This window comes from Lupinus angustifolius, chromosome LG12 (assembly GCF_001865875.1).
Source record: "Lupinus angustifolius cultivar Tanjil chromosome LG12, LupAngTanjil_v1.0, whole genome shotgun sequence".
Classification (NCBI taxonomy): domain Eukaryota; kingdom Viridiplantae; phylum Streptophyta; class Magnoliopsida; order Fabales; family Fabaceae; genus Lupinus; species Lupinus angustifolius.
The window spans coordinates 13,409,082-13,426,812 of NC_032020.1; the positions used below are offsets into that span (position 1 = coordinate 13,409,082).

The 17,731-nt window shown below is 33.6% G+C and overlaps 2 protein-coding genes across 2 annotated transcripts; one reads left to right on the forward strand and one right to left on the reverse strand.

The window, feature by feature from the left end:
- On the forward strand, positions 4,504-9,104 carry LOC109362305 (protein SUPPRESSOR OF GENE SILENCING 3-like). Its single transcript, XM_019608010.1, has 6 exons — positions 4,504-4,786; positions 5,593-6,703; positions 6,954-7,248; positions 7,402-7,646; positions 8,278-8,435; positions 8,756-9,104. Exons 2-6 carry the CDS (start codon positions 5,618-5,620, stop codon positions 8,958-8,960), a joined length of 1,989 nt encoding a protein of 662 aa, XP_019463555.1. The 5' UTR covers positions 4,504-4,786; positions 5,593-5,617; the 3' UTR covers positions 8,961-9,104.
- On the reverse strand, positions 11,839-17,449 carry LOC109362308 (shikimate kinase 1, chloroplastic-like). The gene is made up of 11 exons (XM_019608015.1): positions 17,339-17,449; positions 16,981-17,225; positions 15,242-15,300; positions 15,013-15,067; positions 14,838-14,910; positions 14,337-14,424; positions 12,978-13,060; positions 12,764-12,893; positions 12,541-12,619; positions 12,188-12,252; positions 11,839-12,039 (listed from the first exon to the last, which is right to left on the reverse strand). Exons 2-11 carry the CDS (start codon positions 17,204-17,206, stop codon positions 11,992-11,994), a joined length of 906 nt encoding a protein of 301 aa, XP_019463560.1. The 5' UTR covers positions 17,207-17,225; positions 17,339-17,449; the 3' UTR covers positions 11,839-11,991.

Consider the following 17,731-nt stretch of genomic DNA (forward strand, 5'->3'; position numbering starts at 1 on the left):
AAAACAATTTTACAACTAACAAACTGAAATCGACTAACAACTTTAGCACCCCTCAAGTTAGAATGTGTCAAGCATTCCAAGCTTGGCATGATTGTGATGAACACCACACATACTCTAATACCTCCTCTTGCTGGTGAGCGAATCTTCGTCTCCCAGTCTTGAAATCTGAACGTGAAGCAATATTAATGCTTAACCACCATTTGGAAAAAGCAATTTCATTCAACGCTTAACCATTTTTTTGACAGAAGCAAATCAATTATAAGGGATGAAGGAGAGAAATGAGATGGACCTTAATCTTGATCCTTATATGTTGCTCCAATGAGAAAAAAATTATACACTATAATGTTATGTGTTTAATGAGAGATATGCATAAAGAAACTAGAATAATAAAGAAATGAGAAATAACTGAGGGTAATAGATGAAAGAATGTGTAGATTCTTGTTGTCATTGAGAAGAAAAAATTGATTCCAAGTTACTACATTGACCTTGAAACCTGAAACAACTAATTCCAAACACCCATAGCAGATCAACCCTTAATGTGTGTGATTAAAAGATGAAAGAATAAGAATAAGGATGTGAAAAGATAGTGGGAAGATGAAGAGAAGCATAGAAATAAGTAAGTGGTATTAACAAGAAGACTCCCAAAGTGATTAACAAGACTATGATGCTCAACAAGATGATCAAACACTCTCCTTCTATAGTGTCCTTGCATTACTTGTATTATCCTTTCCAAGAACCTATGTTTCTTGATATATGTTTTTTCTGCTGGAACAACCTATTACCTGGGAAGGATGCTTTATAAGCACATCTTGACTTCTTCATACAATTTCTTTTCCCAAGTTAACAACATATCCAAAACAGTGCCATGAGTTTCATATTCTATCAAAATCATTTAGTAAAATTATAACCCAAAGCTTCAAAGCTTGCATAACCAAAACCATTTTTAGGATTAACTTGAATTGTAGAAACATTTTATCTTGTTGAATTAGAGAGAGGAACCAAATGCAGTTCTTGAATTTGAGAAGCTAAAGAAACATATTTTTGGAATAAAAGAGAAGAAAGCTTAACAGTCACACCAAATGTTTGAGTGATGAGGATGACTCCTCAATGTAAGAGAAATCATCAAAATGTGAGTAGCAACATCGGGCTTCAGAAATCTAAGGTAGTAACGAATAACCCAAAGAAGCAGCAACTTGTGGTTCACAACAATAAAAAGAGAAAATTCTCAATTGAAGCATATCGGTGACATAGGCCTACTTGATCATTTTCTGAAGCATATGGCTGGGAAAGTGGCACTAGGAGGACCTGAGAGATCACATCTTCTTGCAAAGAACACAACCTCTAGAAACAGAGTTTTGTGGTGCATCCCATGACAGAAAAAAAGGAGATTGGTATGAAATGGAAGGATAGAAGTTTAAACGGAAGCACGTAATTATTGCTCAGATATCATATTAAAATGGTAAGATCCATGCTTAAAATCTTCTTGATGAATCAAGAAGTATGAAAGAATCATGAATGAGAAAATGAAAACTTTCTATATTAAATTGAGTTGCTACAAGGAATAAGGGAATCACTCTATATATACTACAATACATAACTAATAACTAACTAGTTAATAAATTAATTAAACTCTTAATCGATTAACAAAAACAATATTACAATTAACAAACTGAAATCAACTAATAACTTTAACACATTTCACTTAAAAAAAACTTTTGAAATTATTTTATATCCCAAAAAATAAGAAGAGCTGACCGGGAATAAAATTGCACATACTTCAAATTAAAGAAATAAAAATGCATTTGAGTCTATAAGATAAAGGGATAAATCAAAATAGTGTAGAGAATCAAGAGCAACAACTACTTCACACTCTAAAGTTTTTTTTGACGACAGAATTTATTTTATCATTAATGGTTTATCATTACCTTTCTTTCTTGTTATTGTGGCTTATTAATTTCATTTTTGTTATGAAGATTATCGTGTGATACCTCATGATTCAGGGTTTGATGGGTTAAGACTTAAGAGTTAAGATGGTTAGAGACTTTATTCTATGTAAAGATAACTAACGTGAGTAAATGAAGTTATAAGAAATATATTCTCATTTAAGCACAAACCATACCAAGATACTATACCTATATAATTATATGACTTATATTCAATATTATGATGTGACTAAAAATAAAAAAGTAAAAAACCTGAAGTTATCACGCGAGAATGATTATTTTGAAGCAATTCAGTCCAAAATAATACATAAGAATATTAATTTAATAATACCTAACACATATTATCGGATATGGATATGTCTTAGTGTTTGAAGTAGGCACAACATAACATATAAGATAGATGATGATATGTTTGATGAATAAAATAATGATATATAAAACCTATTAGAATGAAATAATGATATTAAAACCCATTATTAGAATGAAAAGAGAGTAATTTATAATCAATTATTTGAATTTTTTTTTAAATGAACAAGATATAAATAGAATGATCTCATTGGAATACACTACTCCCTCAACAGTGTTCTCAAACTGTCTGTAAGCTGAAAAGGGTAAGAGATTTGGATCCTCGGAATTAGAATCACTCTCTTTCATTTCAACAACTGGGTTTCGCTGAGTCCACCATTCATGTCGAACTACCTGGTAAGGTTTTTGTGAGTTTGTTTTGGAGGGAAATGAAAGGCTTCAAAGAGATCACTCGTAAGCCTTATCTTTCTATTTTTTTCCTCCGAAACCAAACTCGCAAACGAAACTATACTAATTGGGTTTAACTGCGTGGCCCATTTCATCTAAGTAAATGGGGAGTACTTACGGCTTTACCTTAATATGGAAATATAATCAGGGATATACAAATTACAACGAGGCATTAACTATTACTTCTTTTAGGGTTCACTTTCGTGAATGATATTATCTATCACCGCCTCGGGGGAATACTTCATGGATTTCATGTGCCAAATAATGATTGTTGGAATAACAAGTAGAAAAGCTTTAAGTTTTTTGGATAATGAGGGTTTGCACACATCAATTTGTGGCAAAATCAGTGTTATTTCATTTGATGTTGCTGGAAACTTGTTTGTGTTTAGAACAAATCGATGGAATCCGGAAAATCATATCGACACTTCCATGGCGAAAATCTTGTGTCTAAGGTTCATAATTGTGTATCACTTATTTTGTTATAGTGTTGTTAAGGTATGATGCATTTTCTTTCTGTTATCTTTCATTACTTAATTGTCACATTACTCTTGTATTTCGGCTCCAACTGGATCCAGAATAGTGTATTGTTCATATTGTACATTTTATACTTAATTGGCATTTAAGGGAAATTTTCATTGTTTGTCTAGCAACATAAAGTAAATTAATTAAATTTCATTTCACTTCACGGTCTTTGCCAATGGCACATTTTGACGGCATAATGACGGGCCTCTGAATCATAGGCCTCATGTTTATCGTAGAAATGAGAACGAAAATGAGGAAACACGGGGGATATATTAAGTATCGTGGCGGAAGTTGTGTAACTCCTATAGATGTGACATGTGAAATCGGGGAATTGGTGTGGAAGGTGCAATAATAATGAAGAGGAATATCAATATAAAAGAGAATGAAGGATGAAAGAGAGGGCATGAGATCATTTGGGTGGTTAGAACACAAGGCATATAGCATTGCTTCTATGATGTTTTCCTATCTTCTCTATATTGTTCTCAGCATCATAATATTATTTGGCCCTAATACTTAGCAGCAAACTCAAAACCCAAATAGGTAATATATTTGACTATATTTTCTTTATTCTTTGTATAATTAATTTTTTCTCGTGATTTCGTTTCTGGTTGCTGCAATATTTTTTTATTTTGAATTCTTGGTCATATTTTGAACCTTTTTCTATGGATGCTCTATTTTTGCCTATGTCATGTCGATATTTATGTGAGATAATATTTGATCTCCTTGTAAGTAAGGACTAAAGATATATAAATTTAAATATCTATTCTTGGGTAATGTAACAAATGTTTTTTTAATATCAAATGACCTACATTTTTCCAAATGTATATATACCATATAAAATGTCATACAAATCAAAACATTTAGTATACTTTCCTATATTGACTTTTTTACATTTTGTTTTGGACTATTGTAATTTAATTGTTTTATACATATAATTGTCTAAACTTATTTGGTTGGACATGCTCTAGAAAAAGATCTGTTCTTTTCCAAACCATGCTTAACTTTTGTGTAATATTGTTACAGTTTTTTATATTATTTTTTGTTATGTGGTTGCCCCAAAATAACCTTTTGAAATTTTAAAGTAACACCACAAAATGTAAAAGTAAATCAATAAAAATGAAAAAATGTCATGATTTTGGTCCTTCATTTTTTAACTTAATATCATCATAAATTATGATTCCAATTTTTTTAACAATTTCACAGAGAGTTGCATCAAAATTTGGTAGCATTTTTTTTAATGTAAGAAATTATTTTTATTTCGGATATACATTTTATTAAGCGTATCTATCTTGCATTGTGAATTCATGTTAGGAATCCAAACCAATTATGGATGGACCAAGAAGGTTCTAGAGTGAAAAGAACATCGCCCAATAGGCCCAAATATGATGAAAATATGTGCACATACAATGTATATGTATATGTATGTATGTATATATATACACTCGTGGGTAGGTCGGCAGCTTGAGCTGAAAGAAAAATATTCATTTTGTCTAAATCATCTTAAAAAATTCTCGTTCAATATTTTCTCTGCTACTGTCCTGCTACTGAATTTGCTACCGATCACTGAGGTATTGTCGTGTACTACATCCTCTTTATGCGTTTCATTCATTTCTTGCACGTAATTTCTCATATCTATGTGAAAAACTCATTTTTTGTATATGCCCTTTTCTCCTGCAACTTATGTTTTCCTTAATCATTTTCCCTATATTTGGAATCGGATATGTGGATAGTGTAGAGGATGTTAATTATCAGAGTTACGATTTGTATGCCAAAGTGGGACTAGGTTTTAATTTGTTTCAAGGTTTTAAATTGGGTCCACAACCGACCCCACCTAGTGGGGTTAAGATTTGATTGTTGCTTTTTTGTTTTAAATTTGGGGCCACAACCGCTACAGACGCCGCATGTGAAGATTTTGGGTATTTCTAAAACTGCATCACAAACTTAAACATTTGTCTTAATAGTTTGTAACATCAAGGTATTGTGAGTCTCTAAAACTGTTACCACAACAACTATTTGAAACCTTGCAATTCCCCCGTCTCAAATTGGTTTGCTATTATGAAATTAATAGTTTCTCCATATTATTGATTTTTCTATTTGATCCTTATCATCCTATAATTCATTTTATAGCTTGGATTTCTAGTTTTATTCTCATCCCTCTTCCTAATTGTTTTGATGAGTGTAAGACAGTGAAAGTTAGTTTAGGTATTATATTTTTTATATTAGTATTGTTTTTTCAAGCAATATAAAAGAGTTCAATTTTGGTCAATTGCCCATGTAACATTTTTTTCGCCATCACTCAACCATCTATTTTATTATTCTTTATGAACATTATCAATTCCATATTTATGCTTGACTAACAAGTGAAATCAACCAGTTATCCAAAACTGAGCACCTGCAGAATGAGTTCAAAAAGAGGAGCACTTGCAAGACCTTTTCCTTCCTATAAACATGATGGTTCTTCTTCTTCCAAAGAGAAAGGCATAGCTGAACGTGATGGTTCTTCTTCCAAAGGGAAAGTAATAGTTGAACCTCAACCAAAGGTTGAGCAATTGAGTCAGGGTCTTGTTGATATTAACATAGGCACGGGACAAGATGATGGTGAGTGGGAGGTACAATCAAGGAAATCCAAGAACAGAGGTGGAAGCAATTTTGCAAGACAATTGGCACTTCCAATTCATAATTTCAATCCTAGAGTAGCGGGAACCACAAGGATGGCACAAAGGTCAGGCACTTGGAATCATGGTGAGGTCGGAAGGGGTTCTGAAAATCCATGGCAGACACAAAATGCTGACTTTAGGAGACCTGCTGGCAGAGGAAATGGAAGGCCCCAGTTCACTACAACTGGACCTCAAAAATACAATGTCAGTTCAAATCCGTTAGTTCGGGCTCCTCTTGAGAAGGGGTGGAATTGGAAATCTAGAACTAGTTATGAGCAGTCCATAAGTGGTGATGTTAGTACGGTAATTGATGAAACTGCACTGAAGTCCTCTGTAAAGAACAATGATGTTGATGATGAAGTGGAGGAGGATTTTGATGATATGGAGGATACTGATGATGATCTGTTGAGTGAAGATAATGATTCTGATAGTAGTCAAAAGAGACATGAGACTTGTAAGAACAACAAGTGGTTTAAGAAATTCTTTGCAACTTTGAATTCCCTAACTATCGAACAGATCAACGAACCAAATAGGCAATGGCACTGTCCAGCTTGTCAAGGTGGTTCAGGTTCTATTGATTGGTACAGAGGTCTACAACCTCTGATGAATCATTGTAAAACAAAGGGGTCAAAAAGGGTGAAGATCCATAGAGAGCTTTCTATAATTTTAGATGAGGAATTACATAGAAGAGGCACTTCAGTAATTCCATTTGGCGAAGTATATGGTAAATGGAAAGGTTTAAAAGGTAGGGAGAGGGATCATGAAATAGTTTGGCCTCCGATGGTTGTTATTCAGAATACACAACTTGAACAAGTTGAAAATGAGAAGGTATAACTATATTTTCATATTTGCAACAAAAATTGCCTTGTGACCTGAAGGTCATGGGTTCAAATCCTTGAAACAACCTATTTTCTTATGAGGGTAAGACTGTGTATATCCACATTCCTCAAACCCCACTAGGTGGGAGCCTTGTGCATTGGTCTGTCCTTTTTTTCTTGTATTAATATAGCAAAACATTCTCAATTTAACAAAAACTTTCCTAGTTGTTATGTTAAATCCAGATTTTCTTTGTATTTAGTGGATAGGTATGGGTAACCAGGAGCTTCTGGAGTACTTCAACACATACGCTGCTGCAAAAGCTCGACACGCATATGGCCCACAAGGTCATCGAGGGATAAGTCTTTTGATATTTGAAAAGTCACCTACAGGTTATATTGAGGCAGAGCGTCTGCACATGCATTTTATAGATGAAGGAACTGGCCGAGATTCTTGGCTTGGTCACCGAAAGTTATTTCTCCCTGGTGGACAGCGTCAGCTTTATGGATACATGGCTCAAAAAGAAGATCTGGATTTATTCAACAGGCATTCTCAAGGTTCCTTTTCATCCTTCCTCATTCATTTCATTTTCTTTGTCATACTCAGGTCATGCAGGTTGTTTGATGAGTAATGGTTGCATGTCCGCAAAACAATTTTTATGGAGACGGTGTGCTGATTTTATTTTGTTTGTTTTATCTGAAATCGCATAGGCAAAACTCAGCTTAAGTATGAGATGAAATCATTCCTGGAGGTGGTTGTAAAAGAAATTCGTAAAATGGGTGAGGACAATGAACAACTTCGCTATTGGGTGACCAAGGCTGGCAAATATGAAAAACACAAAAAAATTCTAGAAGAATCTTTAAGTGTAATGGCTGAGAGAATGCGGCAGACAATAGATGAAAGTCATATCGTAAGGCTTAGAACCAAAAAGCAACATGACGAAACTAGCGAAGAGGTAATGTTAACATCTGAATCTTTATGGTAACCTAGATTTATGGGGATGTACCGAAGCTTTGTTAGAGAAAGCATGGATAAGCTAAACACACTCAAATTTGCCTTCTCTTTATGATTCAAACGGTTTTGTATACGATGTGATTTGTGTGCCTATAGAATTTCTGTCTAACTTGTCATAGTTGAGGAGCTAGGAAGAAAATATATTGTTGAGTTTGTCCAATTTTTTCACACTTTATCGTCTTCTTTTCAATCAATGGGCATTGGTAGTAAGTTGCATATCCCAAAATGTGATAGTTTATTTAAAAGGGATGTTTTTTATAATGCATTAGAAGAACAAGACCCGTTCTTGTAAATATTTAGTGAAGGAAAATTGCATATGTTTTGTAGTGAAGTATGATTTATATTCTTTTGCTATTTTATCTAATGATATTCATAAAATATATAATAAAATAAGCGTTGTCTATTTTCAATTTAAAGAAGTAATACTTTATCCCCACATAATGACTTCAGGCTCAATTTGCTTTTCCTTCTCAATTAGCAATTGTCACTAGTGTATTTTTCATTGGTCACAAAATATCTCTGATGTTTCTTTTTACCTCTTCTAACCATTGTAAATTGTGTCTCAATGAAAGTTGTACTTGCAAGAGCAATTTTTCAAGGACCAGATCAGAATCATTCAGGATTTAAGGAATGCAAATGAGGATGATTTTGAGAGGTTGCATCAAGAGAAACGTAAGGAGGTGAAGCAGTCAAGTACCAGTTCTTTAAATCCAAAGGAACAGATAATCAAGTATGGAATGTCATTCCCTCATATTATATGTTGGATTTAGTTGTGATAATCTCATATAATAATTTTTCACATCCGTTGTTTATATGTGCTCTGTAAATTCTGGGGAATGCAATATCTTTTAGGTGGTTATGAAATGGATTGTCTAAGGCTAATTTGAAAGAAAACTAATTTCACATGACTCTGATTTTTGTTTTTGTGTGCGAAGAGGTGCATATACATATATTGAAAGAATGTTTGGATCCCCATTGTTTTGGTTGTGCACTTGTGATATTTATAACTTTCAATGGTTATGATTAATTTTGACTTTTTTTGGATCATAGGGTGGATGGATGTGAAGAGTTTGTTGAGATTCAGGGTACAAAAATGAGTAAATATGTTGCCGAAGAGGAGAACCTTCGCCAATTTCATGAAGAAAATATTGCCGCACTGAAGTTGAGGTATTTAGATGAAGAGGTGCAGTTGGAAAAAAAATTCAATGAGGAAAAGGCCAAGCTCATGGAGAAATATGCCCCATCTCAGGCATAAACAAATTCCATCAGCATTTTATGAATTGGGAATTAAAAACATTCTATTTATGTTTCTCCTTTAGTACATGGAGACAATGACTTCTTTCTGGATTGAAAGCTCACTAAAATAATGATTATGCATCTTTGCTGATCTTTGATACCATTGGCTAGATATTTGATGTCATTGGTTTTATTTTGTGTTTTTCGATACAAATTTTATGAATAGTAACCAGGCTTATATCCAAAACAAGATGGGCATGTCATAGGAGTGTATCCAAATTTACTCCATCTTGTTTGATATGTGGAGGGGCTTGATTAGGATCATCAGTCAATCCTAGTTGTGTTGCTTCTAAGGATGACTGATTCAATATTATGATCAACTTTGAATCGGTTACTTCTTTATAAAGAGATAATCATGGTCCCGTCATAGCAGATAGCTGTTGTTTTTTCCAGTCAATTGTCATTAGTTATTTCAAAAAACTATCATATGGCTTTGTCTGCCATTATGCGAAAGCAGAGCTATGTCCGTATAGCAGTGGAATCGACAATCGATATGAAAGAAAATGTGGAACTTAGATAAATGCGTTTTTCTAGGTAGGTTTGTTGAAATAAATAATAGGTTGGGTTGAGTTTTTTGGCCCAATTTTGGGTTAAACTCCAACCCTTTCTAATTTTAGAGAAACTTTCCCCTATCTATCGTCTCTATAGTCTACGACCAGCTTCTGCCTCCACCACCACTGTTATCGTATGAACAAGAGGCTTCGAGAAAACTTGTGTTTTCTGAATTATATGAAGACAGTAAACAAACAGCGAATCCATGGATATTTGAACCCGAGTATCTGGGGAAAAACCGAATAGTTGATGGAAGAACAGAGAATCTTTTTAAACGACCTGTTATAATGGGAAAATTATATCTTCAAATTAATTCATTAAGTCTCTTCGTTTTCCTTTTTCTTTATTTTTTTCTTAACTGATATATTACTTATATACTTATATTATTTTATTTTAAAACTATACTCTATTTTTTATGAACTGTAATATTGTCTTTTAGAAGGCTTTTAATTTTTATTAAACTTTTATTACTACTCTTGACATATTTAGTAAAATACTTAATTTGTATTCTCTGATATTTTTCAAGTGAAGTTTTTGAAATGCGTTTTTTATATTTTTCTGTGATTATATTTTGTAATTATTTTTTATCAATCGTTGATGATGTCTGCTATTTGCTTGCAATATTATGATTGCTGAATTTTGGGAATTGTCATGTGCTGCCATCCGCCATCGATAACATTGGTTTATTATTGAATGTACTTTGTTAATTATTTCCTCTGTTAAGTTTTTCAGGTTAGGTTATTTGCCTTAAAGCGTATGATGTATACCTTAGTTTTGTCTGCTTTTTTTCATTTGATGCCAAGTTCCTCTTGAATTAAGCAACATGTTGTACGATTTTCACACAACCAAACAGAAAATATTTTGGTTGACTCCATTCATGACCTTATAATGAGAGTATTTCCCTGTTTTTGGAGTCAAAAATTAAAATGTGATACATTGTCTGACATGACATATTGCATGCATGTGATGAGCAAAGTATTACTGATACATGAAAAATAAAGTTTACATTGGTTTAAATTTCTAACAACCAAACTAATGTTAGCAAGGTAGAGTTGATGCCTATTTCCTTATGTATGTTTGTTATATTTTGTGTCTCCCAGCCAGTGATAATTTTTTTTATGAAATCAAATAAAACTATTTCTTTTTGAAGTGAATTACTTCATGCTTTGATTGGTAGGACCTTATAAATTATAACCCCTTTAAGGTAAATATTGAACTCTAGAAGATCCCTAATAATTAATAAATAGTTCAAAGAGACTGTGGTTCTTTTTGTGCCTTCAAAATCTCACAGACACAATTTAGAGTTACTTCTACATCAAGGTCTTTGGTCATCTAGAAGAGCATTATCTTAAAAAGGTCATAATCTTCAAGTTGTCTCTCCCTCTCTATAGGATAGCTGGTTTTCTTAAAATCTGAGTTAAGCCAATCCTTTTTTGTAGTTGATGTGCCTAAATGGCAGGACTGCTTCTTGAGGTTACAAATTCTGTCATAACTGGCTCTCAACCTTGCACTAGAAAATCCATAACTAAACTCCTCTTTCACACTTTTTATTCTTCTTTCCCTTTTTTTCTTTTTTCTGTTTTCTTTTTAAGCTTATTTTCTCCCCTTTCCCTTTGGATATTGAGATACAAAAATGAAGCAGCGTTGCTTTACTTCCATCAAATCACCTTAGGCTGGCATTTATCTTTGTTGTTATATTAAATGGTTTCAATTCCTGTCAGTTTGTTATAGCTCTAAAGATTTTGAATTGCAAGATACTTCATCTTTATATTGCAGCTTTTCCTTGAATGTCACAAACATAACAGAAACAAGGAGTGCGTGGATTTGGTTTCCATTCTAAATTTGTTTTTGTTTCTTCTTCATTCCTCCTTGCAATTTAATTGTTCGAATTTACATCAAGTTTGCTAACAAAAGAGAAATGGGGAGCCAACTTTTCATATGCTCAAATTTTGTATCCACCATTAGACTCTATCTAAACTTTAATAAGACTTCACAAATCATAACTCTATTCAATCATTACTAGGATTTCATAGAGCCTTTGCAATTTGTGAAAGAAACATAGTCCCAAGCTGGAGCCATATAGTACCCTTCATAGAGGATACCATTTATTTTTGTCTTACTGGGTATGCCCACAAACATATATGTAAGACTATTGGGGTCGCTGTCTACTTCCACTTTGAAAGGTTTTTAGGCATAAAATACATATTAACAGTGTTAAAGAATTCTTTGCTGTGGCTATTAACTATTGACTAACAGGTCTATTAGTTTTGAGATTATGCAAAATGGCTATAGCACAAGTTATTTATAAACATGTGTTAAAGATTCATTACTTTTTTTTTGAGACTGCACAATATCAAGACCTTAATTGCAAATTGCAACTTGTGAAAAATAAAAACAATCAAAACATGCTTGAAGTAAAGTATGTACTAGGATCCTGCTTAACAGCCATCTTCACCCTTCACAAAGCCTTCAATTTGTTCTAGTGCCTGTAAGATACATAGGCATATAAATTAGATAAGCATCACCAACATTAAATTTAAATACAATGATAGCGCCCCAAGAATGTTTCAGTTGGCCAAGATTAGAAAAACTGAAATGGAGTTAGAAGTGCATGGGGCAGAAATTGATGAAGACCTCAATTGCAATGGCTGTTGGAGACAAATTAGAAACATCTCCTTGACCCAGTTTTGATGCTATGTCTGCACAAAACAGAAAAGTATTAGATATTGCATTCTTATTGTTATATAGGAAGGTATACAATGTGGATGAATAATATACTGAGCTTCACAAAAGATTGAAACGCAATGGAAGTACGGAACCTTTTCCTTTGGAAGCCTTGAAACACTTATTGATACAGACATTAGGACCAAAAATATAACTTCAGAAATCACACCAATATAAACTTAAGAAGTCACACTAAGGAGACTATGAATGAATACAAACCCACAAATTCTTGATAAAACAAAAAAACGAAGTTTTAGACATACTTTCTAATGAGACCCTAGTATTGGCATTGGCATATGCTTCACTCCTCTCTTCAAAAAGAGCAGACAAACGCATGAAAGCCTGCAGGTGAATTCCAGAGGGTCAACATATTTAGTGGAAAAGTAATTTTGATGCATATTTAGTGGAAACGTATGAATTTTTGGTCATTAACAGATTATGCTTAATAAACAAAAATACCTGTACCATGGTAAATAAGTAATTTACCTGTGTGTAAGCATCTCCTGCTTCATAATGTAGAAGAGGGCGAGAATTTGTTCCTACGGCTGCAATTCTTTGTGCCAAAGCTTCCACCGGTACATCTAACCAAACACTAACCCCCTTGTGCATATATTTCCTAGCAACCCAGGTACAAGGACATGTATATTAATCATAAAAAGGGAAGGCCAGACATTTCTAATTAGTATGTTGGTTGTAATACCAATTGATGGGCCTCATAACAGCACCTCCACCAGTAGGAATAACAAGTCTATGCATCAGGGACAGCTTGTGCAATGCCTCAGTCTAAAACAGTACAACAAGCAAGGAAAAGGAACGGTGAATGTGTTAACAGAACTATGAAGGAAAACAATTTATATTAGAATAGAAGAATAGTATTAGGATTTAGGGAAATGTTGCAGTGGCTTGTTAGCTTTTACCATCATCATTAGATATTAAGTCATCTACTTTTATTGACATCACATTCCAGAGCCTAAGTTATAAGGAATTATTTTACAGATGAACCAAACATTAAACCTAGCCTAGTTTTGTAACAAACAAACCAGTGCATCAAATGATCCAGCATGTTGTTTGAGACCAATCTCACAGTAGAACTGAAAAGCATAAGCATGTTTCCGCTATCAGGGCTAGGATTAGGCTGTAACTCCACTTCCATGAGGGAGACGGTAGCATAGCCAGTGCCCTCTGACCATAAGTACCAAGCAACAATTTCAGTACTGCTGGCCACCAAAATGACATTCACAATTAATTTCTTGCTGCATAAAGGCCTCCTGTGACCACATTTAGTGACTTACAACTTCACAATCAGTACCTTCCCTCTATAAATTCTGAGAGAAGGATTCGTTTGTGGAAGAAGGTAGAGCAACGAACCTTGACGATTTTATTCAAAAGTTATTCAAACACAGTGGGCATTGTAAATGAGAATCAGACCTAAGAAAAGGCAGTGTGTTAACAGGTTGAAGTCTCCACTATAAATGGAACCCTGTTTCTCACACCCAGCCAATATGAGACTTAAATCCAACACCAAAGGGAAGACAAATCAGGCTGTCCAATACCACTTAATCTACATAAAAACTCACTCCTAAAAGCCATGCTGTTAAGGGAGAGCCTACACTATAAATATGATTCATGCTCTTTCCTCAGTTACTGACTGCATTTGTTTTCTCAACAAACCAAACCCAGAAGTTTAATTGCAGTAGTCCAAACTGCTTCGAGTAATATTTTTATTCATATATTTTTACGAAAGAGCCTAAAATATATGGCAAGCATCCATTGACTTATTCAGAAGAAGTGATTGGTCAGCAACACAAACTACTAGAAAGCATTTTAATTTGCATTTTCAAGTTGATTCTGCAAATTTTACACTCCTGCCCATGACCTACTATACCATCATTAATCAGTATTTCAGAACACATTGGTCCTGCATCTTCTTTGCAAAGCCTATGATATAAAGATAGATGAATGTGGAGACTGGATGTAATTAAAGTTACAGGGAAATCTAAAAGTTCAAAACAAGTTAACAGCAAAGCGTAAAATGAAAACGTAGTGCTTTCCAACCAACCTCCTTATCACGAAAGAAAGCCTCTCCATGGTGCTTGAATATATCAGCTACAGAGTTTCCACCAACCTCTTCCTCTATCAATGAGTCACTGAAGCACAGATAAGTTTAGAACATATAGAAGAATATTCAGCAAAAACTCTAATGTGGCCATGAAATGAGCATTTGTATTGTAAAAGACAAATACATGAACCTTGTTATAAAATGATCTCAACTATAAATCTTGTACACCTAACCTTAACTGAGACCTACCCTGTTTTCAACTATAGGATGCAATCATACAAATATACCTTTGTTGCATCTCCATGGATTCCTCTAATATCAATTGAATATAAACATCTGTTGAAATACATTAGATCACATATGGAGTAGCTTTATAGCCAAAGATCTCTATCTCTCTCTATTCTACTAGTCTACTGGGTATTCCAATGATGCATGATTTACTTGCTTGACAGCTCAATTGTTTTCTTTACAGAAAAGAAGAGAAGAAGTTACCATACTAACCAATCACAAAAAGAATAACCAAGCACTTGCGACATAACCTTCCCCACAGTTGTCTTCCCAGAGCCCATCATTCCTGCATGTCAGATTTAAAGTATTTTTGAATGCCAAAGCCAACATAATTTATGCTTTCAGCATACACCGTGTAATCACAAAGACTTTAAACCAAGAAACTGACCAACAAGATATATACTGCGTCCATTTAAATATGGCTTGATCTCTTGTGATTTTTTCTGCAATTTTATTGAATCAAGAAAGATAATGGCATTTAGCAGCTTAGACAAGTAACAAACCGTGTTATGATTACCATTTCTTGATGCTTTGCTTACTACAATAGAAAGATTTAACATCACTGAACTAAATTGGCTTAAGTTAATTAAAACTGACGTAGAGTATCATGCTTTCACCTTCAGAATTAACTCTTCATCAAGAGGAGCACGACAGCTTCCAGATTCCAATGTTGAAGCTACAAGAGTAACATTTGAAATAAAGTGTAAAGATTCAAGATGGGTATCAGGCTTATTTCAGTCAGTTAAAACTAGAATCCAATGCAGACATATGTACATACAACATCTTGTTAAACACCATGCTTTTCTTTAAAATAAGTGAAAAGTTACTCCTCCTGTTCCTATTTATTTGTATCATTTGAAGAATTTTTGTTCGTAATTATCTGCCTAATTTAGAAGTTAATGCCATAAAAGGCATATTAGAAGAAGAAAAACACAATAAATTTGATGAATATCAACATATTTATTGCATTTCTTAATTTGTGTTTCACGTAATGGAACAGATAAATAGGAACGGCAAGGAAGTAGTTTTTTCCCAACTAATCAGTACAAGGAAATGTATTTTAAACTAGCTGAAATTTGGGCAATAAAGAACCTCTGGTTCACCTTGGCAGAAATTACTCTAGAGGATCCATCTAGTGAGAGTGTGAGACTGTCATCAGTGCCTAAGTTTTTCAATCAATTTGTCATAAAGCAAATCTTACTTACAATATATCCTTATTTAAAGAACACTGGAGGAATCAGATGTGTTAAAAGAAAAAAAAACTAAACAAAACTTGGCATCTATCCGTTGCTAGTAAAAACAAGAAAAAACCTCAACACAACTTTTTTGTGAAAAATTCTAAAGGAGAAATGGAGAAGGAGCCTTTGAGAGCAAATTTGCAAAAAAATAAAAACAGAAAAGGTACAGCTGAAATGGAGAAAACAGCAAAAACAAAAGCCACTGCCTAATGAAGCATACATATATACTATGAAGCACCGATACTAATACGAGTATCTGATACGATACAAATCTTATACGTCGATATGCATATTCTTGAAAATGCAGGATACATTACGTGGGATATGCATGTAAAATATGCACATAAAATCCATAAAACATAATTAACATATAATTGTTATAAAATTCCAAATAAAGAATAGGAATAATATGAAAATCATATTATTATAAGAAATTATTGCTTAGTGTCGAAAAATAGGAATAGTATTGATTCCTGATCAACATTATGGAGATGCATTTCCTCTTTTTTCTCTCACTACAAGCCTACTTAAATACTATCATATGGTTGTTTGGGTGTCAGAGTGGTATCGGAAAAACAATTTATGAGTATAGGCGAGTATCCGGACGTATCTTATTTATTTTTCAAAAAATAATTTCGATACCCTATGAATACATATTGATGAAGTATTGGAGAATATTTGTATGGAATACATGAAGGTTATTGTAGTATTGGTGATTCATAACATATATACAAATTTGCAAACAATCAGGAGAGGTCTGATCCCAATTCAATTCATTGGCGACTAGCAAGTATGGTCCACTGTACCTTCTGACTGTAATTAGTACTTTTTGAATGACGATGAGCTCAAAATTAATATAATGACGGTTTAGTGCACTACCATAGTAAGGAAGAGTCTCTTCCACGATTTGAACACGAAGCCTACCATTGCGGAAGCTCACCCTCTATATCTCAAAATTAATATTTCTTTTTAAAAAAATAACAGTAAAAGAGTGAAATCCAAATTGAGAAATTATGAATCAGAAAGACAACACATATCCGTACTTCTAAAATTCGAAAGCCAACACCATAAAAATAAAATAGAAGAAACAAAAAGATGAATGGATATTAATATGAAACCTGGAAGATTGTCATGGGAACAAGAAACTTCCAACGTTGTTGTTCTACGGCGAATCTTTGAAGCTCTTGAATGCTGCTGCTTCTGCAACTTCACCGAAACATTAACCGGAAGGTTCTTCGGATCACGAGACAGAGTCACAGAACTACAAGGTCTTGTTCCAACCTTGTCATGTTGGAGGAGGAAAGCTGAAACTTGTAACGATGTTTGAGCAGCGTAAGCATTCATGGCTTCTTCAACTCAATTACTGTATTAAAACGACGCAATTATGGCTCAGTTATCCATGTAAAACGACACAAATGAGGAAATGGAAATTGAATTTGAATCCAGAGTGAGAGGAAGAGAATTCCGAAATCTGACCTGTTGTTATTAATTGGATTGGAAGGAAAAAATAGAATAGTTTAAAGAGAATCTGAATGGAATATCAGAGTTGAAAAAGGATTTAAAAAGCAGTGAAACTTTAAGCAAAATATGATTTTTGTAGTGGAATTGTTTCACTCTCGTTGCACGGGAGGCTCGTGCTAAATTTTAATGGCTTTGTTTTTTCGCATGAAAAATATTGATAATTTTCCCAACAATATTTTCTTTATTTCATACTCGTTAGACAAAATGTACCCATAAAAATACTCCTTAGACAAAATACACTCGAAAAGTTACCAAATACTCTTCAGACAATTAAGAGAAAAAAGAATGTACGCAAAATAGTTATACATACTAACAGACTCATACCGCATAATATTTTATCATAGTTGA